Here is a 26,020-nt window from a genome sequence, read left to right as displayed (position 1 = left end):
AAGCTCTAAAAGAAATGACAATTAGAGAACACATTTTTCTACAATAACATTAAAAAGTAGAATTATATCTTTAAATGTTGTGGAAAAAAGTTAACGGCCAACTTTGAATTGTGTATGAAATAAAATAACTTACTAAAATGAGAACAAGATAGATAAAAGATTTCCAAATAAACAAAAATGAAGATTGTTCACCATCAAGAGACCTTCACCAAAGGTACATCTAGAATACACAGGATTTCAAGAAGAATGAAATAATTTCAGAATGTAGGTTTGAGAAGAAGAAACGGTGGGCCAAAATTTGGCAAACCTGTAGATAAACCAAAACAAACATAAAATAATAATGTGGGTATGTTTAAAAAAGAAACAGCATTATAACAAAAATAGTATACACGTCAAGAGGAATGTAATGAGAGTCAAAATGCCTATGATTTCTATACTGTTTGGGAGACTAGTTGATATTGAACAGGGAAAGTTTTCACTGTAAAAATTCAAAAATAACCACTAAGAGAACAGAAAATAAACATGTAAATTCCAAACCAAAGGAAAGGGGGAGAAGAGGAAACATAGCAATCCCCTCAAAAGGAATAAAAAACAAAAATAGCAAAGAAAAAGTAAAACAGAAAGCACAAACAAATCAATATATACAGTCATCATAATGGACATAAACTTTCTAATTAAAAGAGATTATCAGATTTTATTTTTAAAAGATAGAAAAGCAATCTAGTGGAACACTGTTTTAATTCCACCTAGATTTTTGTAGAAATGGACAAGTTGATTGCAAAATTTACACAAGAATGTAAAGAACCCATGATCTTGAGAGTATAAAATTACAGTTATCAAGTCCATATGGTTTTGGCATCGAGACAGACAGACAGATTAATGGAACAAAATAGAGTCAAAAAATGGATCCACATGATGGTGGGAAAGTAACTCAGTAATGGAAAAAAGAGCCTTCTCAATCAAACTCTGTGCTAACACAGAGATTCTCAACATTGGCATTACTGATATTTTGAACCACATAATTCTTTGTAGCGCGAGGCTATCCAGTACATTGTAGGATATTTACTAGCACCTCTGGCTCTACCCACTAGATGCCATAAGCACACCTACCAAGCTGTTAACAACCAGACATATCTCTACACACTGCCAAATGTCCATTAGGAGGCAAAGTTACTCTCAGTTGAAAATGACTATGCTAGAACTAGATATTCCTATGAAAAAAATGAACTTTGATCCTTACCTTACATCTTACACAAAAATCAACTGGAAATCAACACAGACTTATTTACACGCAAAAGTTAAAACTCTAAGCCCTTATTAGGGTTTCTCAATGCAAGCACCCTTGACACTTTCAGTTGGATAACTGCTTGTTGTGGGGGACATCACATGCATTTAGTATGTCTGGCAGCATCTGTGGTCTCTAAGCAGTAGACACTAGTAGCATTCCACCAGTTGCACCAACTAAAAATGTCTCATTGCCAAAGTCATAGGGATGGGTGGGCGGGGGGCGGGTCATGAAGGGGTAAAACTGACCCTTTCGAGAATCACTTGGGACAGGCAAATATTTTTGTGCTAGAACACATGAAATCACTAACCACAAAAATTTTTGATAAATTAGACCATTAAAATTCTGGTTTTTGAGACACTATTTAAAAAATTTAAAAATACATCACAAACTGGAAGAAAACTATACATAATAGAGTTGTATTCAGACTTCATGAAGAAACTTTATGGCTTAATAAAAATAAAAGCCAATAAAAAAAATCAACAAGACTTCACTGAATTATTTTCAGAAACAATGATCAACCCAGGAACATCCGTAGTGCCCACACTGTATTCGTGAAGTACCATTTCATACTAAAAGAAACAAGGGCTCTAGAAAATGGGCCAGGGCAGGAGATACACAACATAAGCCTCAAAGACTACCAGGCTTACTGAAAAGCCAATATGAAGAGCCTCTCGGCGAGTTAATACTATTTGAGACTTAGAAAGAATAACTGTAGCGGACAGAAACACACACGTTTAACTCTAGGGTTCAATAACATTTTTAAAAAAGAAAGCACGCCACCATTGGAGAATAAAAACAAACTAGCTAATTTTTTTTAAAGTGGTATTTAAAAGGAAAGAATGTAGTATTTATTCTGCCACATGATAAACTGTATAGACTGGGAAACCAATACTAAATAAGGGAAAGCATATCTTTTAAAAATTATTCTAACAAATCAATTATGCACTCAGAATATTACAACTGTGTAAACCACAGTGAATGAATGCATCTAGGCAGTGAGCAGGGGGAGGTGGGGAAAATGTTGGTCAAAGGGCACAAAATTTCATTCAGGTAGGAGAAAAAAGTTAAAGAGATCAACTGTAAAAGACAGTGATGATAGTTAATTACAATGTATCATGTTCTTGAAAACTGCTGAGAGTAGATTTGAAGTGTTCTCACAACAAAAAAATAGATTTGTGAGGTGATGCATATGTTAATTAGCCCAGTTTGGCCTTTCCACAATGTATACGTATTTCAAAAACATACTGTATACAATATATACAATTTTAACTTGTCAATATAAAAAGATAAAATTCAAAAAAAATAAAGAGAAAAACTGCAACTCACAGAGCCCATAAAGTTTTTGTATTTCGAATATAAAAAGAAATCCTATGTATCAGAAAAAATGAACAATCCAACAGAAAAAAAGCAAGGCTTGAACAGTCTTTTTGCAAGAAAATATGAGCAAGAAGCATAGGAAAATATGCTCAATCCCTCTCTCTTTCCATATATATATATACACATACGTGTGTGTGTGTGTGTGTGTGTGTGTGTGTCTGTGTGTGTATATATACACGCAAAAGATGTGGAGTAACAGAACTTTAAACACTGCTGGTTAGAATGTAAACTGGTATAACATTGTATAGCCACTTTGGAAAACCATTTGCAAATCTACTCAAGTTGAAGATCTGTATACTCCAGGACACAGTAATTCCACTCCTAGATACACAAACAGCCCTCAACTTATGAAGGTTCCACTAAGTGATCTCTCAACTTTATGATGGTGCCAAATGATTGCAATTTTGTCACATGTATAGCATTCCACAAATTACAAGACACTCAACACTTTATTATAAAATAAGCTTTGTGTTAGATGATTATACCCAACTGTAGGTGAATATAAGTATTGTTAGCCCATTTAGAGTAGGCTAAAACACACTATGATATTCGTTAGGTTAGGTGTATGCATTTTTAATTCACTACAGGTTTATTAAGACGTAACTCCATCATGAGTCAAGAAGCATCTGTATATCCAACAGAAACATGTGCCTATGTGTACCAAAAGAAAAACATGAGAATTTTCTTAAGAGTATTGCTTAGAATAGCTTCAAACTGGAAATAACCCAAGTTCTGATCAACAGAATATATTGTAGTTTATTCATATAATGGAAAAATAGAAATGAAAATGAATGAATTACAACTCACAAAACATAAAAATCTAAAAATCATAATTCCGAATGAAAGAAGGAAGACCCAAAAGGATTCTCTTCACATAAAGTTCAAAATCAGGCAAAAGGGGCCAGGCATGGTGGCTCACACCTATAACCCATCACTTTCGGAGGCTGAGACAGGTAGATCACCTGTGGTCAGGAGTTTGACAACAGCCTGGCCAACATGGTGAAACTCCCTCTCTACTAACAATATAAAAATTAGCTGGTGTGGTGGTGGGTGCCTGTAATCCCAGCTACTTGGGAGGTAGAGACAGGAGAATAGCTTGAACACTCGAGGTGGAGGTTGCAGGGGGGTGAGATCACGCCATTGCACTCTAGCCTGGACCAAGAGGGGAGCTCTGTCTTAAAAAAAAAAAAAACCCAACAAAATCAGGCAAAACAGAAGTAGAACTAACACCCGCCATGTACACACAAAAAGCACAGAACTTATCACTACTAGAGCTGGGACAGTGATTATCTATTCAAGGTAAGGAGAATGTTATTTATTATACAGGAGGACTACACAGGGAGCTTCTGGATTACTGGTATTATTTTATTTCTTGACCTGGATAAGAGTTACATAGACGCTTACTATATAATTATCTGTTAAATTGCATCTATTTTTATTTTGTTCTATATATTTTTCCATGTGTACGTGACATTGTATAACATAAAATTTTAAAACTAAAAGATCAGTGAATCTTTGGGGTGAATGTAAAATACAACTTAGAGAAAAGGTGCTGCCACATCAATACGGAAGAAAAACAAGACAATGTTTATCAGTTATCATTAGCTACCAACTAATGAACTTTGCATAAAATGTACAGTTTTATATTCACTTAAGAAATACACTGAGCACCTGAGCACTCAAGTGTGCCAAACGCTAGTCTAGTCTCTGGAAGACTACATCAGTGAACAAAACAGCACTTAAAAAAAGGTACTGTTTTACGAAAACAGTGTGGAGAAGGACAATAAGCAAAAATTAAACATGGTAAAGGAAAAAGTGACGGTCATTCTACATTCCATCGAGTAATAAGGGATGTCTTCATTGATAGGTTACATCTGAACAGAGGGACCTAAAAGAATCAAGACACTATTCCATGCAGAAATCTGGGGAACCGTTTGAGAGAAAAATAGAATCAGCAAATGCCAAAGGACTTGCAGGACTCTGCTTGAAGCACTGAAGAAACATAAAGGCCAGGCAGCAGGTGGGGGGAGAATAACTAAGGGAGCAATTTGTAGAAGATGAGGATGGGGGATAGGATGCAGAGGAGAGATCATGGAGGGCACTACAGAACTTCATAAAGACTCTTTCTAAGAAAGATGGGCTGTAATCCCAGCACTTAGAGAGGCTGAAGCAGAAGGACTGTTTGAGGTCAGGGGTTTTGAGGCTGCTTGGTGGAGTGACATATGCCCATGTCCTTGCTATTCAGGAGGCTGAGGTGGGGTCGCTTGAACCCAGGAATTCAAGGCTGTAGTGAGTAGGACTGTGTCACTGCACTCCAGCGTGGACTATGACTTACGTATTAAAAACATCATTCTGGTCCTTTCAAAGGCACCATTAAAACAAGAACAGCTGCCAGCTCCTTTTCCACATAGAAAAATTTGGCATTTCATTCAAACATATTATATTTAAGGTTCACAGAAAATAAAAATCAAATTCTTTTATTTAGAAGAATCATTCTTTTGGTTCATATTAACAAAATTCTTCCTTACAGTGTTTATTTTTCTTCCTTTTCTTGAGATAGGATCACATTCTGTCATCCAAGCTGGAGTACAGGGAGTGACACAATCAAGGCCCACTGCGTCCTCCACCTCCTGGCTTAAGTGAACCTCCCACCTAAGCCTCCCAAGTAGGTGGGACTAAGCCTACAGGCACGTGCCACCATATAAGCTAATTTTTAAATTTTTTGTATAGATAGGATCTCATTATGTTGCCCAGTCTGGTTTCAAATTACTGGGCTTAATTCTTCCACCTTGGGCTTCCAAAGTGCGAGAATAATAGGTGTGAGCCACTGTACCCAGCCTGGTTTTTTAAAAACAGTAAAAGTGTAATAACCCTGCTATCTGTACTTCAACTATTTATAGTGCTTAGTTTTGTTTTTTCAAACTATGATAAATTTACTCTAAGTGTAGAGTTCACTAATGTTAAATATATTAACACTGTTGTTTACAGTGACCAGCTTTAAATGCTTAAATTTAGACTGATATTTATAGGTGAACTCTACTACAAATATACTGTGTGTGTGTGTGTGTGTGTGTGTGTGTGTGTGTGTGTGTGTGTGTAGTTATTATTTAAGTAGTATACTTCATTTATTGATTTTCATTTTTCTGGGACAGAGTCTCATTCTGTCCCCCAGGCTGGAGTGGAATGGTGTGATTTTAGCTCACTGCAAACCTCCACATCCCAGGTTCAAGCGATTCTCCTTTCTTGGCCTCCCAAGTAGCTGGGATTACACGTGCCCACCACCAAGCCTGGCTAATTTTTATAATTTTAGTGGAGGTGGGGTTTCACTATGCTGGCCAGGCTGGTCTCGAACTCCTGACCTCAGCTGATCAACCTGTCTCGAACTCCTGACCTCAGGTGATCAACCTGCCTCGGACTCCCAAAGTGCTGGGATTACAGACATGAGACATCACGCCTGGCCTATTTAAGTAGCACACTTTAAATTTCTTGTAGGCTCAGTGAATGATGGTAGGGAACAAGCTGGAATGATACAAATTTGCATGAATGAGTGAAGTATCAAAAAATGAACTGAGTTGAAATGGATCATTTTGCAGCTGGTTTCCACAAACACAATAAGCACAAGTTCACGTGACTGAGTTTTACAGAACCATTCAGATTTTTAACGACCAGGATAACCCTTTTGAACACTATCCTGGATAACCCTTTTGAACACTATCCTCTCACAAGGGAAAACAGTGGGTCAGTTCAAACTATTATGTGAGTAAAATGTAATGATACAATACAGTAGTTGGATCGTTAAAGAATATAAATATACTACAGTACACAATTTTGAGACGTTAGTTTTTCTACAATTTTAATGCACAATGAAGAAATGATGTGCGGTCTCTAAATTGGTAATACTGACAGTTCCAAATGCTTTTGGCAGAATCATCACACCTTTCAGAATGCTGCTATTGTCTAGCACTTGGCAGTTTACACAAATGTGATTTGTTTTGTTTACCTCTGTGAAGAGACGGGCATCATCAGAAAGCATATTATAATCCTGTGCACATTTCTTTGCAGAATTCTGTAAAAACTTTAGGAACTCAGTAACTTCTTCACTCACGTGTTTTTTCATATCCTGATTTTTAAAAAAGTAGACATGTCTTGGGATAAAAAGTTTCATTAAAAAACAGGCACTTCTAAATCATTGCTATAATAATTTAAACTTAAAGAATAAAGTATCAAATCCAAAGTAGAATTCAAAAATTATTACATAGTAATGATAAACTGCTATTAAAAACTCCATAGAAATAGAAAAGCAAATGACTAAGACTACAATACATGCTTAGGAATTGAGAAGCTTATTTTATAAAATGCTGTCAAAATTTATTTTATTTATTTATTTATTTATTTATTTATTTATTTATTTTATTTATTTATTTAATTTACTTTTTGAGATGGAATCTTGCTCTGTTGCCCTTGCTGAAGGGCCGCGGCGCGATTTCAGCTCACTGCAACTTCCGTGTCCGAAGTAGCTGCAACTACAGGCACCCACCGCCTTCCCTGGCTAATTTTTGGTATTTTTAGTAGAAACGCGGTTTCGCCATGTTGGCCAGGCTAGTCCAGATGGAACTCCTGACCTTAGGTGATCCACTCACCTCAGCCTCCTAAAGTGCTGGGATTACAGGCATGACCCACTGCACCCAGCCCCAAATTTTTTTAAAAAGACAAACATCCCAATAGAAAAATGAGCAAATATAGTCGAGTTACAAAAGAAGAAATAAAAATGGTGTATACACACCCAAAATACTTATTTTCATTAGTAATCATAAATTAAATTAATGTAAAGCAAGAGATCATTTCCCCCATATTAAATTAAAGGCAAAAACAGTAATGTCCATTATTAGTGAAGATAGTTTTTTCTTTTATATTTGATTTCAATTTTCTTTTACCTTACCCACGTAGGATTAGAGAAGATAGTTTTTCAAAACCTGTCATACAATAGAGATATAAACAAACTGGTTTACACTTTTTGCAGAACAATTTATGTATGTGTAACTGCAAATCAAAGCTTTGAAAACATGCATAGGTTTTGATCTGGCAGTTTTATTTTTAAGAATTTATCTTATGGAAACTATCATTGATATGAACTAAGATTCTGCTACAAAGACGTTCGGCACAGCATCATTCATAAAACTGACAATCTGGAAACTTCTTAATTGAGACATGCTCAGAAGTAGAGCAAAATGCTTGAACTATAATAGAATAGAACCAACAAAAAAATTAAAGCACCATTTCTCTGTCAATTAATCTCCTCACATTTTCCGTTTTAAAAAAGATGACTGGACCTAAAAACATATATGTAAATTTAAGGTAAAAATATTTCCTAGTTTTTAATATTTTTTCCTGAAACTGAACAATAGAATACATACCAAGTACTGTAAGTAGTCATTTTTATTTATTCCAACAGCTTTGGAATTTGCAGGAATCTTTGCGTATTTAACCAACAAGTCCACATAACTCCTCTGCTCTCTCTGTGAGAAACGAGAGAAACGAGGATAAGGAACTCTTGGTTTTGGAAGAAGAACCATTCCAATTGTGGTTTTAACTTTTTCCTTTGCTTGAGTTGCTGAACTAACTGCCGGCTCATTTTCTACAGAACTTGCTGAGGCATTCAAATTTTCTCCTATACGTCTGGAAAACAAAATATAATTTACAAATATGTGCTTTTCACTATCATGGAACTTCATGATTCTTAATCACCAGGGAGAATATAGCGTGATTAACACAGTAAACTCTGGATTATTATCTAACTCTGCCACCTGCATTTTGATGTTTAGCCATTTAAAGTAGATTAAGTATTCTGTGGGATAGGATCACAATGCAAACTTACCTTCAATTACCTGATGGAGAGGAAGAGGTATACTTATTCTGTTTAGAAGTTTTTTTCTTAGTAATAAAGACGGGAAAATCATTCTTGCCAATCACATATGCAGGTATTTTGTGTTTATATTTTATTACAATTTGAGCTTTTAAAAAATATTAATCACTAAGATTTATCAGTTAATATGGTGAACAAAAGCTACTAAGCCCAGAATATTATGGAATCACAAATTTGAGGTTACAAAATTCACTGAGATTCTAAATGTTCTGGTTTCCTCTGCTTATCTAAAAAATTAAGAAAATTCCAACATTATGTACCATATTTTATGAAAGCAGTATTGGTTTTAGAAAAGTTGCACACTCTTGACCAATTCTCTATCACTCTGGTACATGGCTGAATTCACAGAAGTGACTTTATGCTTTTCATGGAAGCCAAAGAAAAATTCTGGCATATCTATAATAAAATGTACCAGAAGAGAAAGTAGTAAGTAGCTACAGAACCTGTTACCATATTTGTGTATGAAATGTGTTAAGGTTGTAAGAATCACAATAGAGTCACCAATGTTTAAAAACCCCTGATATAATGGAATACCATGCAACCATAAAAAGGAACACCACCACATTCTTTGCAGGGACATGAATGGAGCTGGAAGCCATTATCTTCAGCAAACTAACACAGGAACAGAAAAATCAAACACCACCCACACGTTCTCACTTATAAGTGGGAGCTGAACAATGAGAACACACAGACACAGGGAGGGGAACAATACACACTGGGGCCTGCTGGGAGGTTGGGTTGGGGTGGGTGAGCATGAGGAAAAATAGCTAATGCTCGAAGGGCTTAATACCTAGGTAATGGGTTGACAGGAGCAGCTAACCACCATGGCACACGTTTACATCTGTAACAAACCTGCACATCCTGCAAATGTACCTTGGAACTTAGAAGGTCATGAAGACAGAGTTATCATGTTTGAATTTCTGATAACAAAATACTTCTGCAAGCTTATCTGCTCAGGAATTGCCTGTCCAACCTCGGATTGGTGTCACCTTTGTTACTGATCTTTCAAAGACTAAGTATAATTATGTCAAAACAAATACACAATCTCCCTAATTTTTTCCTTAAAAAATCTTTGTCCTCCTTTGCCTCCCTAAGTACCCACAACATTTTCTACAGCATACATATTCCCATTGCAATGCTTTACTCCCAAATAAATTTCTTTTCTTTTAGATAGTTTCTCTGTTACTTAGATTCACAACTACCCCTGCTTTTAAGAAGTCACCTTATCATCCAAATAAGGTATATGAACGCAACTTCCTTATTTTACTCATAATCCATCTCTATTTACGCTATTCAGTTATTGTAATCTACATTTTAAATAAGAGACTTTAGAAGTACATCAAAAACTGTACTTCCTTGGCCTCTACAAATATAATTTCCACCACAGTGACTGTTCCTCTAACTTGGCTCTAAATTACGCAATAATCTACAGAGGAAGGGAGACTAATGAGAAAGATGAACATCTGCTGATTCATTCTTCATTCCTCCATTTGTTAATATTTATCAAATAACTTCCACGTACCAGCCTATGCCAGGTACTGGAAATATAACACTAAGTAGGGTATCATCTCTTATTTCCAGGACATTATAATCAAGTGCATTAGATAAGTGAATAAAGAAAGAAAAGTAGGTATGTACGTCAACATAATGGGACGAATAAGAACTTAGGTTTCCAACATGAACATACAAATAGGTGACTGAGGAGAATCTTAAGAACACCATAATCAGGGATTAAGGGAGAGAAAGAGAAGGGGGAGAAAATATCCACAGCAGTGGTTCTCAATCATGACAGTTTTAATGTCCCCAGGGCATTCAGGAAGCCTGTAGGTGTGTCTGGATTATAACAAAAGAGAGAGGGGATTAAAGATATTCAGAAGTGAGGAATAGTAAATGCCTGCAATATGCAGTACTATCCTGCATAGCTTTTAACAGTCCCCTTCAGGCTTTCTCTTAGCAGGTACAAGTAAGTCTAGTCTATTATTATTTATCCTAACAGTACATTTTATTCTCTTTTATTTTTCCTATGATTCTTTTACGGTATGCTTTATTTTCTCTTAAGAACTTTAAATGAACTTAAATAAATGAACTGTGTTCATTTTAATGGGTGCATCTCATTACCTCATTGTATCTAATACAGTAGTCTCTATGAATTTACATATTAAAAATAAATTATTTCACATTTACATGTGTAGGATATTATTTTTTAAAATTATATCTATTCATTTCATTTTAAGCTAGTGAAGGAGGTGTCTTACTTCTTATATATCTGTAATAAAATGCGGGAGAATATCAGTCTGATATGGCTGAGAAATACTAATTAGAACCATGACTGGACAAAAGGTGACTTACATTCCATCCAAACCGATCACTAATTTGTTTTACATTAACTTTATAATACTAGAATAAATATGGCAAAAATTCCAAAAGATGACAACAGTATTTTAGAAAACATGTAGATACCCAAATAAAGCAAAAATATTTAAGACCACTCTCTTAGAGATAAACGATGGATAAAAAACTAATCAAGACAGCTGATAAGGGAATGGGAAAAGACTTTTGGAAATTAAAATTAGCATGCTTATGTTGGGTCTGAAAATAACACAGGTAAAATAAGACATACTTAGCTACTAAAGTTTCTCCAATAACTGAATAAAAACAAGCATATTTTAGGCTAACAAAATGAATATTAACTGCTGATCTTGGGAGAAACATATTACAGCAAATTGACTTCTCACTAGAAAATGTCTGGAGAGCTATTCAAACCTAACAGTATTGTATCTGCACTCTTAACAATGCTGCTTCACAGCTGTCTCTCTGAATATGAGAACATGTCTGTCCTCGTGGCACAAACTGGCAAATTTAATTAAGCTGCTGCAGCAACAAGATGCTGACTCAGATATGCCAGAGTAGGAATGTCAAGAAATTCTAGCAGTTTAAATTGGCTACATTCAGCAAAGAATGAAATGGTAGCACATCAAGATCATTTCCCTGTGCAGTGCTGTCAAAATCTTCATCAGGGTGCAAACCAAAAGCATCTGACAGGGTTTCTCGATCCACGTATACAGCATTATATTTTATTTCACTTGATGGTTTGAAGTTTTCCCCCTGCATTTTGTCAACTACCTATTCTCCTTTCTTACAGTTTCTATGAAAAAGAAAAAAAAAAAAGGGCAGAATCTAAAACTTTAAGTTTCGTATACTTTAAATACTGGTTTGGTAGCTTGTTTAAAAGTAGCATTTGAAAATGGTGCTTCTAGTCTCCATTTCAAGTATACCAGTATTTTCTGTGTTTGATTTATTTTCCTGTATTAAATACGTTAAATCACTATCTCTCTCTTTAAATATATATATATATATTATATATTTAAAGCTATTTTCCCCCTGGTTTGCTTAAAACTGAGTTATAAATAACTGCAACCAGAAACTTGAATTAAAAAAAAAAAAAGGTAATTGTTTACAGCGCTATTTCTACATGAACGGCTCATGGGCCATTTTAATATCTTTTTTTATTTTCTTAGGGGACTTTCCAAATATTCTATAATTTTTTTTCATGCTTCAAGGAAAACTAACACAAAATTAACTTTTCATATTATTCATTTGTAAAAACACTATTCAAGCTGTCCTTTCATTTTACAAACATTTATGGAGCACAGAGAGCAAAAAGAAATTTTTTTTTAATCTTGAAATTAACAGAACAAAAAGCCTTGGTTTTCAACAAGAAAATAGTTGTAAATTAATAAAGCCTGAAATAATAATTGTAGTAATGCCCGGGATCCAAGATGGCCGTTTAGGAACAGCTCAGGATTGCAGCTCCCAGTGAAAGCGCAGAGGCTGCTGCAGGTGATACCCAGGCATGCAGGGCCTGGAGTGGACCTCAGCAGACCTACAGCACAGGGGACAGACTGTCAGAAGGAAAACCAAGAAACAGAAATAACCTCATCATCAACAAACAGAATGTCCACTCAGAGACCCATTCTGAAAGCCAGCAACTACAAAGACGACAGGTGGATAAATCCATAAAGATGGGAAGAAACCAGCACAAAAAGGATGAAAACACCCGAAACCAGAACACCTCTCCTCCTACAAGGGATCACAACTCCAGCAAGGGAACAAGGTTGGATGGAGAACAAGTGTGATGAAATGACAGAGTCAGACTTCAGAAGGTGGGTAGTAAGAAACTTCTGTGAATTAAAAGAACATGTTCTAACCCAATGCAAAGAAACTAAGAACCCTGAAAAAAGATTTGACGAAATGCTAACGAGAATGGACAAAATAGAAAGGAATATAAGTGAATTGATGGAGCTGAAAAACAACACGAGAACTTGGCGAAGCATGCACAAGTATCAACAGCTGAATTGACCAAGCAGAAGAAAGGATATCAGAGGTCGAAGATCGACTCAATGAAATAAAACGGGAAGGCAAGAATAGAGAAAAAAGGGTAAAAAGGAATGAACAAAGTCTCCAAGAAATGTGGGACTATGTGAAAAGACCTAATCTACATTTGATAGGTGTACCTGAATGCGACGAAGAGAATGAATCCAAGCTGGAAAATACTCTTCAGGATATTATCCAGGAAAACTTCCCCAACCTAGCAAGGCAGGCAAATATTCAAGTCCAGGAAATACAGAGAACGTCACAAAGATATTCGTCAAGAAGAGCAACCCCAAGGCATATAATCGTCAGATTCTCCAGGGTTGAAATGAAGGAGAAAATACTAAGGGCAGCCAGAGGGAAAGGTTGGGTTATCCACAAAGGGAAGCCCATCAGACTCACAGCGGATCTCTCAGCAGAAACCCTACAAGCCAGAAGATAGTGGGGGCCGATATTCAACATCCTTAAAGAAAAGAACTTTCAACCCAGAATCTCCTATCCAGCCAAACTAAGCTTCATAAGTGAAGGAAAAATAAAATCCTTTGTGAAGAGGCAAGTACTCAGAGATTTCGTCACCACCAGGCCAGCTTTACAAGAGCTCCTGAAAGAGGCTCTACACATAGAAAGGAACAACCAGTACCAGCCACTCCAAAAACATGCCAAATGGTAAAGAGAATCAACACAATGAAGAATCTGCATCAACTAATGGGCAAAACAGCCAGCTAGCACCAAAATGGCAGTATCAAATTCACACATAACAATATTAACCCTAAATGTAAATGGACTAAATGCCCCAATCAAAGACACAGACTAGCAAATTGCATAAAAAGCCAAAACCCATCGGGGTGCTGTATCCAGGAAACCCATCTCACATGCAAGGATACACAAAGGCTCAAAATAAAGGGATGGAGGAAGATTTACCAAGCAAATGGAGAGCAAAAAAAAGCAGGAGTTGCAATTCTCATCTCTGATAAATTAGACTTTAAAGCAACAAAGATCAAAAGAGACAAAGAAGGACATTACATAATGGTAAAAGGATCAATGCAAGAAGAAGAGCTAATGATCCTAAATATATACACACCCAATACAGGAGCACCCAGATACATAAGGCAAGTTCTTAATGACTTACAGAGACTTAGACTCCCACACAATTATAGTGGGAGACTTTAACACCCCACTGTCAATATTAGACAGATCAACGAGACAGAAAATTAACAAGGATATCCAGGACTTGAACTCAGACCTGGACCAAGCAAACCTAATAGACATTTACAGAACTCTCCACCCCAAATGCACAGAATATACATTCTCCACAGCACCACATCACACCTACTCTAAAACTGACCACATAATTGGGAGTAAATCACTCCTCAGCAAATGCAAAAGAACGGAAATCATAACAAATAGTCTCTCAGACCACAGTACAATCAGGTTAGAACTCAGAATTCATAAACTAACCCAGAACCGCACAGCTTCATGGAAACTGAACAACTTGCTCTTGAATGTTGACTGGATAAACAATGAAATGAAGACAGAAATAAAGATGTTCTTCAAAACCAACGAGAATGAAGACACATCAAACCAGAATCTCTGGGACACATTTAAAGCAGTCTCCAGAGGAAAATATGTAGCAATGAGTGCCCACATGAGAAGCAAGGAGAGATCAAAAATTGACACCCTATCGTCAAAATTGAAAGAGCTAGTGGAACAAGATCAAAAAAACTCAAAGTCTAGCAGAAGACAAGAAATAACCAAGATCAGAGCAGAACTGAAGGTGATAGAGAAACAAAAAATCCTTCAAAAAATCAATAAATCCAGGAGCTGGTTTTTTCAAAAGATCAACAAAATAAACAGACCACTAGCCAGATTAATAAAAAAGAAAAGAGAGAATAACCAAATTGATGCAATAAAAAACGATAAAGGGGATATCACCACAGATTCCACAGAAATTCAAACCATCATCAGAGATTATTACAAACAACTCTATGCACATAAACTAGTAAACCTGGAAGAGATGGATAAATTCCTGGACACTTGCCTCCTCCCAAGCATAAACCAGGAAGAGGCCGAAACCCTGAACAGACCCATAACAAGGTCTGCAGTTGAGGCAGCAATTAAGAGCTTACCACCCAAAAAAAGCCCAGGTCCAGACGGGTTCACAGCCGAATTCTACCAGACATACAAAGAGGAGCTGGTACCATTCCTTCTGAAACTATTCCAAACAATACAAAAAGAGGGAATTCTTCCCAAATCATTTTATGAGACCAACATCATCCTGATTCCAAAACCCGGCAGAGACTCAACAAGAAAAGAAAACTTCAGGCCAATATCCATGATGAACATAGATGCAAAAATCTTCAATAAAATACTGACAAGCCGATTGCAACAGCACATCAAAAAGCTTATCTACCATGATCAAGTAGGCTTCATCCCGGGCATGCAAGGCTGGTTCTATAAACCAAGACACGTCTATCTGCAAGTCTATAAACGTAATTCACCACATAAACAGAACCAAAGACAAAAACCACATGATTATCTCAACTGATGGAGAGAAGGCCTTTGACAAAATTCAACAGCCCTTTATGCTAAAAACCCTCAATAAGCTAGGTATTGACGGAACGTATCTCAAAATAATAAAAGCTATTTACGACAAACCAACAGCCAGTATCATACTGGATGGGCAAAAACTGGAAGCATTCCCCTTGAAATCTGGCACTAGACAAGGATGCCCTCTCTCACCACTCCTATTCAATATAGTACTGGAGGTTCTAGCCAGAGCAATCAGGCAAGAAAAAGAAATAAAGGGTATTCAAATAGGAAAGGAGGAAGTCAAATTATCTCTATTTGCAGACGACATGACTGTATATCTAGAAGACCCCATCATCTCAGCCCAAAATCCCCTGAAACTGATAAGCAACTTCAGCAAAGTCTCAGGATACAAAATCAATGTGCAAAAATCACGTGCATTCCTATACACCAATAACAGACTTAAAGAGAGCCAAATCAAGAACAAACTTCCATTCACAATTGCCACAAAGAGAATAAAATACCTAGGAATACAACTAACAAGGAACGTAAAGGACCTCTTCAAGGAGAACTACAAGCCACTGCTCAATGAAATAAAAGAGGACACAAACAGATGGAGAAACATTCCATGTTCATGGTTAGGAAGAATCAATATCGTGAAAATGGCCATACTGCCCAAAGTAATTTACAGATTCAACGCTATCCCCATCAAGCTACCAATGACCTTCTTCACAGAACTGGAAAAAACTGCCTTAAACTTCATATGGAACCAAAAGAGAGCCCACATAGCCAAGTCAATTCTAAGCAAAAAGAACAAAGCGGGAGGCATCACACTACCAGACTTCAAACTATACTACAAGGCTAGAGTAATCAAAACAGCATGGTACTGGTACCAAAACAGAGATATAGACCAATGGAACAGAACAGAGGTCTCGGAGGCAATACAACATATCTACAACCATCTGATCTTTGACAAACCTGACAAAAACAAGCAATGGGGAAAGGATTCCTTGTTTAATAAATGGTGTTGGGAAAACTGGCTAGCCATGTGCAGAAAGCAGAAACTGGACCCCTTCCTGACACCTTACACTAAAATTAACTCCAGATGGATTAAAGACTTAAACGTAAGACCTAACACCATAAAAACCCGAGAAGAAAATCTAGGCAAAGCCATTCAGGACATAGGCGTAGGCAAGGACTTCATGACCAAAACACCAAAAGCACTGACAACAAAAGCCAAAATAGACAAATTGGACCTAATCAAACTCCACAGCTTCTGCACAGCAAAAGAAACAGTCATTAGAATGAATCGGCAACCAACAGAATGGGAAAAAATTTTTGCAGTTTACCCATCTGACAAAGGGCTGATATCCAGAATTTACAAAGAACTAAAACAGATTAACAAGAAAAAAACAAACAAGCCCATTCAAAAGTGGGCAAAGGATATGAACAGATACTTTACAAAAGAAGACATACATGAGGCCAACAAACATATGAAAAAATGCTCATCATCACTGGTCATCAGAGAAATGCAAATCAAAACAACATTGAGATACCATCTCATGCCAATTAGAATGGGTATCATTAAAAAATCTAGAGACAACAGATGCTGGAGAGGATGTGGAAAAATAGGAGCACTTTTACACTGTTGGTGGGAGTGTCAATTAGTTCAACCACTGTGGAAGACAGTGTGGCGATTCCTCAAGGACCTAGAAATAGAAATTCCGTTTGACCCAGCAATCCCATTACTGGGTATATATCCAAAGGATTACAAATCTTTTACTATAAGGACACGTGCACACGAATGTTCATTGCAGCACTGTTTACAATAGCAAAGACCTGGAACCAACCCAAATGCCCATCGATGATAGACTGGACAGGGAAAACGTGGCACATATACACCATGGAATATTATGCAGCCATCAAAAATGATGAGTTTGTGTCCTTTGTAGGGACATGGATGAACCTGGAAACCATCATTCTCAGCAAACTGACAGAAGAGCAGAAAATCAAACACCGCATGTTCTCACTCATAGGCGAGTGTTGAACAATGAGAACACATGGACACAGGGAGGCAAGCACTACACACTGGGGTCAGTTGGGGGGAAAATAGGGGAGGGACGGCAGGGGGTGGGGATCTGGGGAGAGATAGCAAGGGGAGAGATGCCAGATGTAGGTGATGGAGAGGAAGGCAGCAAATCCCACTGCCATGTGTGTACCTATGCAACAATCTTGCATGTTCTTCACATGTACCCCAAAACCTAAAATGCAATAAAATAAATAAATGGAAAAATAATAATTGTAGTAATTATTATAGTTATTAAGAATTATTACAGTAATTATTCTAACAATTACTGTAATGATTCTTAGTAAAACAGGAAAAAAGACTAGAAACATTATATCAATAGCTTGTGTACTTTTTCTGTAGTACAAGGTAAATTATAGTAATAAATTATTTTGTGTTCTATAGAAATCTAAAGAAAACAAGGATATTCAAAGAAAAAAAATATTTTAGAAGTTAGATATGCCCAACTTCCAGCAAAATGCCTTCACAAAGTCAGGTTATAACCCACATCTGGGATATGCTGAACAGAAGTGGACTTGAAAAGACCATTAAAATAAACTGGACACACTGGCATGCACCTGTAATCCCATCTATTCAGGTGGCTGAAGTAGGAGGATCGCCTAAGCCCAGAAATTTCAGTCTAGCCTGGGCAACATGGCAAGGCGCCAACTCTAAAATAAAAAATAGAATAAGAAGCAGTGGCAAGATGAAGATGAAAACTAAAAATTTTTTGTGTTAAAAGAGAAAGTCTGAGACAAGAGTTCAAATATAGTAAGATTTTTTTTTTTTAATTTTGAGATAAGGTCTCAAAATTTGAGATGGGGTCTTGCTCTGTTGTCCAGGCAGGAGTGCAGTGGTGTGACCATGGCTCACTGTAGCCTTAACCTCCTAGGTGATGCTCCCAAGTGATCCTCCTACCCGAGTCTCCCGAGCAGCTGGGACCACACATGCATGCCACCACACCGGCTAACTTTTAAATTATGTGTAGAGATGATGTCTTGCTATGTTGCTTAGGCTGGTCTTTAATTCCTGGGCTCAAGTGATCCTCTCACCCCTAGCCTCCCAAAGTATTGGGATTATAAGAATGAGCTACTGAGCCCAGATGAGATTATTTTTTTTTTATGTGTGTGATACAGGGTCTCACTCTGGTGCCCAGGCTGGAGTGCAATGGATAGATCCTGGCTCACTGCAGCCTCAACTGCCCTGGATTCAGGTGATCCTCACACCTCAGCCTCCCCAGTAGCTGAGACTGATGCTCCACAACCACCACACCTGGCTATTTTATTAATTTTTGTAGACAGGGTCTCACCATGTTGCACAGGCTGGTCCTTTAACTCCTAGGCTCAAGCAATCCAGCTGCTCTGGCCTCCTAAAGGGCTGGTATTACCAGTGTGAGCCACTATGTATGGCCTGAGATGATTTTTTTTTTTTTTTTTTTCACAGAGTGATTTATTAGGCAGAGAGAGAGAAAGAACTAGAGTGAGCTCCCACGCTGTTGTGGGAGGGGATCCCAGAGACGGAAATCGCAATTTTTATTTTTTTAAAGATAAAGATACATGTTCTCTAAATCCCAGGAAAATAGAAATGGTAGGCGTCTTTTTTGATCCAAATAAATAAAGGCAATTCTTTACTTAATTAATAGTAAGTTTTTAAAAATCAGTTATCCTCAAAAAACCTGTACAAGTTGAATAACAAATAGTTTTTAAAAATATCCACAAATTTACATACATAAAGGAGTCTTTTACCTTAACCTTGTACATCTGACATTAGCACAGACATTCTAACTATGCACTTTGGCAAGAGTAAAGTTGCTTCTGAAATTTCCCCTTTAAAACATTTATTTTAAAAAAAATTTTCTCTTTTTTTTGTAAACAGGATCTCACTCTGTTACCCAGGCAGGAGTACAGTGGCACAATCAGAGCTCACTGCAGTCTCAAATTCCTGGGTTCAAGTGATCCTTGTGCCTCAGCCCTCAGCCTTCAGCCTCCTGATTAACTAGGACTATAGGCATGTGCCACCACATGAAGCTAACTATATCTGGGGACATGGGGTCTCAATTTGTTGTCCAGACTGGTCTCAAATTCAGGACTCGAGTGATCTTCCTGCCTTAGCCTTACAACATGCTGGGATTATAGGTGTGAAGCACTGAATCTGGGCTAAAATTGTCTCTTTAATATAACTCCTGCTTGTTTTTATGTACATTTATGCATTCATTTGATGGCATCAAAAAAGCGCTTTTTTCCTTACTGCTTTTAATGGCAATCTGGCAGTATCTATCAAAATAAATATATATACATACCCTTCAATGACGGAAGTTTGTCCTACTCATACAAGTACATGTAAAAAGGATGCTTACTGTTTCTAACAGTAAAGGAATGGAAACAAGCTAAATATCAACAGAGGACAATTTAAAAATAACAATAGAAGCAACAACCAACAATAGAATATAATACAGCTACGGGCCCGATGTGGTGGCTCACTCCTGTAATGCCAGCAAGTGCAGTAGGATGTGCAGTAAACGAAAAGTTTTTAGTCCTGTTTTTAAATCCATTCTGCCAATCTATCCTTTGATTGAAGAGTTTAATCAGTTTACATTTAAAGTAATTATTGATAGGGAAAGACTTACTATTACTATTTTGTTAATTGTTTTCGATATGTCTTACAGCTTTTTTGTTCCGCATTTCTTCTCAGTGAGCATATACAAGTCTTTAAAGTCGTCTAAATATAAATGAGAGAAGAAGTAAGAAAAGTAATTGGGAGCAAATGTGGAGTCCAGAGATTATTTAAAACAGGAAAAGTTAAGCATGTTCAAATACTTATTAAGTTGGCCAGGAAGAGTGGCTCCTGCCTGCAACCCCAGCACTTTGGGAGACCAAATTGGAGAATCACTTGAGGCTAGGAATTCAAGATCACCCTGGGAAACATAGCAAGACTATGTCTCTTAAAAAACAAAAAAACAACAAAACCAAAAAGTGATCAAGATGATGGAAAATGGGAGAGAACAAAGATAGAGGACTAAGAGGGGATAACTGACAGAAAAGTAAACTGAGAAGGTAGGAAAAGATGGGGAAATATGCCCTCCACTGTAAAAGGAGAATGGAAGAAAGTAAATGTTGCGCCCCTGGGGGAGTTTCCTGATTCCTCCTTTGTATGTTGATACATTTTTCTAGTAAACTCAATTACTTGGTTTTCGGATTCATCAACAATGGAGTAGAAATAGTCTATCAAAAAGAAAAGAGGAGCTATTACAGACAGGTGAGCAGTAAGAAGTACAAATTATCACTTTTTAGTCATTAAATATCAGAGAGAAAAATCTTTAGGAATTTGGCAATATCTTTTAAAATATAAAACATACACACTGTCTGACTGAACAATTCAATTTCTCTGAGTGTATCTTATAGAAATAACTATAAAAATTCACCAATACATTGTTTTTAATTACAAAAAACATCCAAAAACCAGAACACAATGTTTTGCAACACAGGACTAACTGAACGAATTAAAAGCACATCTATAATCTATACAGTGAGGTAATATACAACCATTAAGATTGACTTATATGTTGGGGCATGGAAAGATATTCAAAATATCACTTAAAATGACAGATAACTACAAAAACAGTTTTATAATATTTTTAGTATAATCCCATTTTGTATTATATACGTGTGTGTGTATATAAGTGGTATACTATTTACTACTATTCTAAATAATTACTAGCATAATATTGGTACTATACTAAACCATTTATTGGTATAAATGTTAGTACAGTATTATACTGTATTATTAGTACAGTAGAATGAAAATTATTGGGATAAATGGTTTAGTATAGTATTAGAAAACACTATAAAACTGTTTTGCAGTTCAGGTGTGGAGAAAGAATTGAAAGCCTGAAAAGATAAATACCAAAGTGTTACAAGTTGTTTTAGTTTTTACCATTTCTATAATTTGAATGTTTAATACTAGACACACATATAAAACTTCAACTATAAGAAAAGCAACAATTAAATATGGAAATAACCAAGTAAACATATTACCTGTTGGATAAAACACATAGTTCTTTTAAACTTGGAGCCATGGAATGATCTTTATAATTTTCTCGTGAGAAAAATGTCTTAAGGCCATTTTTGGGGGAAATATCCCTGTGAAACAAAGTAATTTACTTATATCTGACAATTCAAAATCTCATGCTAGGCTAAGACGCATAATGGCACAATTTTAACTTATAATTTCATACCTTCCTACCCCCCGACCCCCAGACAATCTCTTCTTACTATGTTTAATTTCATATACCAGATCTGTGGACTTATAAGTGTTACTTCCTGAATAGCCTTAAACCCAGGCCCATGATGGAATTCTCCAGCTTCAATAATCAGCCTTGCATTTTCTTTAGTACCTAATTAAATAAATGTCACAGAGCTGGAGAGTTAAAGACAGAAAAGACTGAAGTATAATCACAGGTCTGTCAAAGGCTGGCCTCACTTCTGGCTCTAGGGCATAACATTAAGATACTTGGTTGCTGAAAACACCTCTCAACTCATTTTTGTTTCATGTACCATTGTCCTAAGCCAAAAGACACTACAAAGACTAAATATCCTATTTTGTTTACTATGGCAAATGGGATAACTGGTTTGCAAAAAGCACCTCAAAGGTGATATGATTACTTGTAATACCATAATTCATTTAGAGACTCACACACAATATTCAAAGCTTTTCATACAGTTAGGCATCCAAAAATGCTGTTTTAATGAAGTTAAACATTTTAAAACAGTGAATCCATTAATCCAGGGAGGACAAAGGTCAGTAAAATTCTGTGGAAAAGGATAATTCCATGGCTACAATATTGTGCAAAAGTTCTAAACAACATTTGGTTCCACAATGCCAGTGGTGTATAAGAGCATCTGTGCTACATCTGAACACACACTTTATAGCACTGGCAAGGAATGCAAAGGTTCACATCTCTTATCTAATCAAATCGCAACTTCTGGCTAGCCTACTGTCCAGATAGGAAATTCTAGCATATTTGCTCCATACTCTTTTCTCTTTTTAACTGTCTTAAAGGCATTTATCCAAAAAACTACAATTAAGGTATTAATGAAATGGTAAAATTAGAATGCCTTATTTGCTATGTACCACTATAGTTTCTTACTACCTTGCTGTGGTATTACATCTGTGACATCTCAATAAATTTTTAAGTTTCTGCATATCATATAAAAACTAAGTCAAGGGACTCAAGGGCTGTGAACTCCTTGGGGATGGGAGTGTTGTTTGCAATAAACAAATACTTAATAACATCCTGACTTAATATTCTGAGTCAGGTGCTACTTTAATACTCTTTGTAACCATTTGTAACTTTTGATCCTCCTTGGCTGGCTCAGCAAAAGTGAGTTAAAATGAACTAAGGCAGCACATGTGTTAGCTATTATATTATTTAACTGGATATTTGCAAAGTCTTCATACACTTCTAAAATACACTCTATGCATTTATATTATCATTTGACACACATTTCAACGTAACAGCATATCTATTCTTAAAGAGAGTCTTTTTTATTACTTTTATGGAAATGGCAAGGTTCTTGGACACAAGAAAATTCCAGTATCTCTCCTTCACAGGAGACCAACACGTACCTAAAAACAATTTTGAGTGCTGAACTGCTGTTCCACGATAGGAGTGGAAGTGGAGTCGGTCTAATTGAAGCGCTTAGTACGTGTAGATGATAGGGTAAATTCTGAGACCCTAAACTTGTATCTTCTGTTTCCTCCAAATCTCTCTATGTCGGAAATCTATTTTCTTATGTCAACCATCGGCCCCACTATACTCCTCTTCAGTGGATTACAAAATGGCTACAACTCACCAATTCAGCCCTGGTTCACTTATGACCATCTTGGAGCTCATCTTCCTAGACTTCTGCTTCACTCTGGTTCACAGTTCACAAGTTCCTGGGTGCAACGGCTTCAATAGAAACAGGATCCCTCCCGAATTTACTCAACTGAGGAAAAACAAAAGGCCAAGATCAAAAGTAAGTGATTGGCTAAGCCAGGTGCTGTTAGATGAGGACGAATCTCCCCCTAAACATCTATCCTCAACAGACTGTGGCATCTAAAACAGAATACAGCAAACAGATGAATGTTCCCCAGGTTCTTTGAGGCAGAGGGCAGAGCATCAATAACGATGAGTCCGTTTCCATTTAATCTACGCCGGGAGTGTTACTCTTAGGTCACTCACTATGGAAATAAGAGCTGAAACAGAATGGTGTTCTCATTGCTCACATACTAGGCCACTTGATGACATGGAACTGGAAGTCAACTCAGTTCTCCACTCCCTTACTGCCAAAATAAATCTTGCTTTTCTTTTCCTGACCATGCTTGGTTATGGGGCAGATTCTGGCAGGCACTGCATGACAAAAGCTACCTCGGATCAGGAATCTTAGGCTTTTCACAGAGGACCTCACATTTGAGGAGACTGAGGTCGTCAACTTAAGTGACATTTCACTAGATCACTTAAGGACATCATCAGGACTACAAATCAGGCTTGATCTCTTCATGTTCAGTATTACTTCTGTGACCCCAGGCAGACTGATAAAGTGACATGCGAGAACCTAAACAAATTTAGGAGACGGTCTCTCGGCACCGGATGGGCCCTACCGGCTCCCCCTCAATCTACCTCTCACACTTCGACCCAGTGTGGAGCTGGGGGGTGAGGTGGGAGGAAGAGTTGATGAAGGCAAAATGAAGGGCTGAGGGGAAGGGGACGCAAGGAGAGGGGAAACAAGGGTTCCAGAAAGGCAGGCAAAAGGGCGAGCAAAGCAGGGGTAGGAGCCGCGCAGAGCCAGGAGCAGAGTCCTGGCCCGGTCGCCATGTTTCCTCCTCCCGCCCCCGCATGAGCAACCCAGCTGACCCGGCAGCACCCTCCCAGCCGCGTCTGGGCTGCAGCGCAGCCTTTCCGCCCACCTCATGGTCCGCGGCGGCTCTTGCCCAGGCCGCAGCCACACGCCACACGCGCTCCACCCCACTCCTCACGGAGTCGCGCGCGCCGGGGAAAAGCCATATTTAAAGAACGTGGCTGAGCCGCCTCGGCGCTGCGTGATGACGTCACCAGCGGTGTAGTGGGCGGTGCCTTGCGTCCTGACGGCCGCTCGGCTCCTCCCCTCCCAGCCGCGCGCGCTCCTTGTGGTTCTGAAAGCGAAGGGCGAGACAGGGCTCCCCAGGCGAATAGTGGTTGCAGGCTGCGTGTTTTCCTAGAAACTCCTCGACTTTTGTCTGGGAGAGGAGGAGATTGACAGATTGGAAGGACAAACGACAAGTGCAATACTGGAAAGACCAGAACATATTTGGTTGTGGCCTTAGCCAAGTATACTGACCTCCCTAATCCAGACTCCGCATCTGTAAAATGGAGATGAAATTGTTACTACTGCTTCATACAGTTTTTTGGAAAGGATGAATGAAACAAAAGATGAACCTGTGCTCCGCATGGTACCTGGCACATAGTAGGGCCTCATGAAGTGCTCTTTTACCTCTGCTCCACTCCCTGTCCAGTTTTAGCTGTCAGTTTCTACCAGAGACCATTCTGGTTCAAACACTAGTTGTTTTGTTCTCATGCATTATGGAAAGATTTATTGACCGTAAACAGATTACTTTGTGCTTGGTGCTGGGTACACATAGGACTGAGACTGAATACTCAAGTTTTCCAGTGCTTTGGATCTCTTGGGATGTAAGACATTGGCATTAAATACATAATAGCAAGTAATAGAATACAATAATTATTAATTATAATTATTGTAATACAATAAATACAATAGAAAGTTACATAAGAAAGGTGTATAGAAAAGATTGAGGTTAGAGGGAGAGGAATAGCTAGTGTGAGGGGCAAAACGCAGCTTTGAATAGTATTGAGTACTTACATGTCAGTTACTGCACTGACCCCCCTGCCACGTGGGCTCATTTGAAGAATGTGGGTATGTGGAATGAAGAGAAACGGCATTCTAGACAGACCAGCACAAGTGTCAACGGACAAAAATTTGACACATCTAAATATTTCAATTGCCTTTATTGCGATTCTAGAATCAGGCAACACTTCATTCCATAAAATGGAATGAGAGTCCCAATGAGTTAGAACAGAGGAGGCTGGCTTTACCTACAGAAGAAAGGGCTGAAGAAAGCAGTAACAAAGAACAAAAAGCAGATTGATTATTTCAGAATTACTTTCCTGGTAAGGTGGAAACAGAACAATAGAAAGATAACGGACTGGTTAACATCAGGTTACTTCAAGTTACCCTTTGCTGTAAGGACCAAAACAGAGGAAACTTCATTATTTTGCTGATTGAAGATTGAAACTGTCCTGTTATCTCTGTCTCCTGATTTCTTGGAGGGCCAGATACTTTAGTTTTGGTTTGCTGAGCATGGGTGACTCCATTTTGATTTTAGTCTTGTCTGTTGGGGTCTAGTGCAGAAGTTGAAAACAATGGCCTCTTAT

At 37.6% G+C, this 26,020-nt stretch overlaps 1 protein-coding gene across 5 annotated transcripts in view; it reads right to left on the bottom strand.

Annotated features, from left to right (window-relative positions):
* Positions 1-24,657, bottom strand: part of ICE2 (interactor of little elongation complex ELL subunit 2) — a 61,519-nt gene extending 36,862 nt beyond the window's left edge. For 3 of the 5 annotated variants that reach the window (XM_032297278.1, XM_032297279.1, XM_032297281.1), the window contains exons 1-5: positions 24,499-24,638; positions 23,403-23,537; positions 21,585-21,689; positions 8,080-8,341; positions 6,666-6,785 (exon numbers count right to left, since the gene is read on the bottom strand). In XM_032297278.1, coding sequence (XP_032153169.1) covers positions 6,666-6,785; positions 8,080-8,341; positions 21,585-21,689; positions 23,403-23,443 — 528 coding nt within the window. In that variant the 5' untranslated portion in view covers positions 23,444-23,537; positions 24,499-24,638. Of the gene's footprint in view, positions 1-6,665; positions 6,786-8,079; positions 8,342-21,584; positions 21,690-23,402; positions 23,538-24,498 lie in introns of all 5 variants that reach the window. The other 2 variants (XM_032297280.1, XM_032297282.1) reach the window with 2 other exon arrangements.
* Between the last annotated feature and the right edge of the window lie 1,363 nt (positions 24,658-26,020).

The sequence above is a fragment of the Sapajus apella genome, unplaced genomic scaffold (assembly GCF_009761245.1).
Source record: "Sapajus apella isolate SASKATOON/1434 unplaced genomic scaffold, GSC_monkey_1.0 scaffold37, whole genome shotgun sequence".
NCBI classification, from domain to species: domain Eukaryota; kingdom Metazoa; phylum Chordata; class Mammalia; order Primates; family Cebidae; genus Sapajus; species Sapajus apella.
This window is presented reverse-complemented; position numbering and strand designations above follow the sequence as displayed.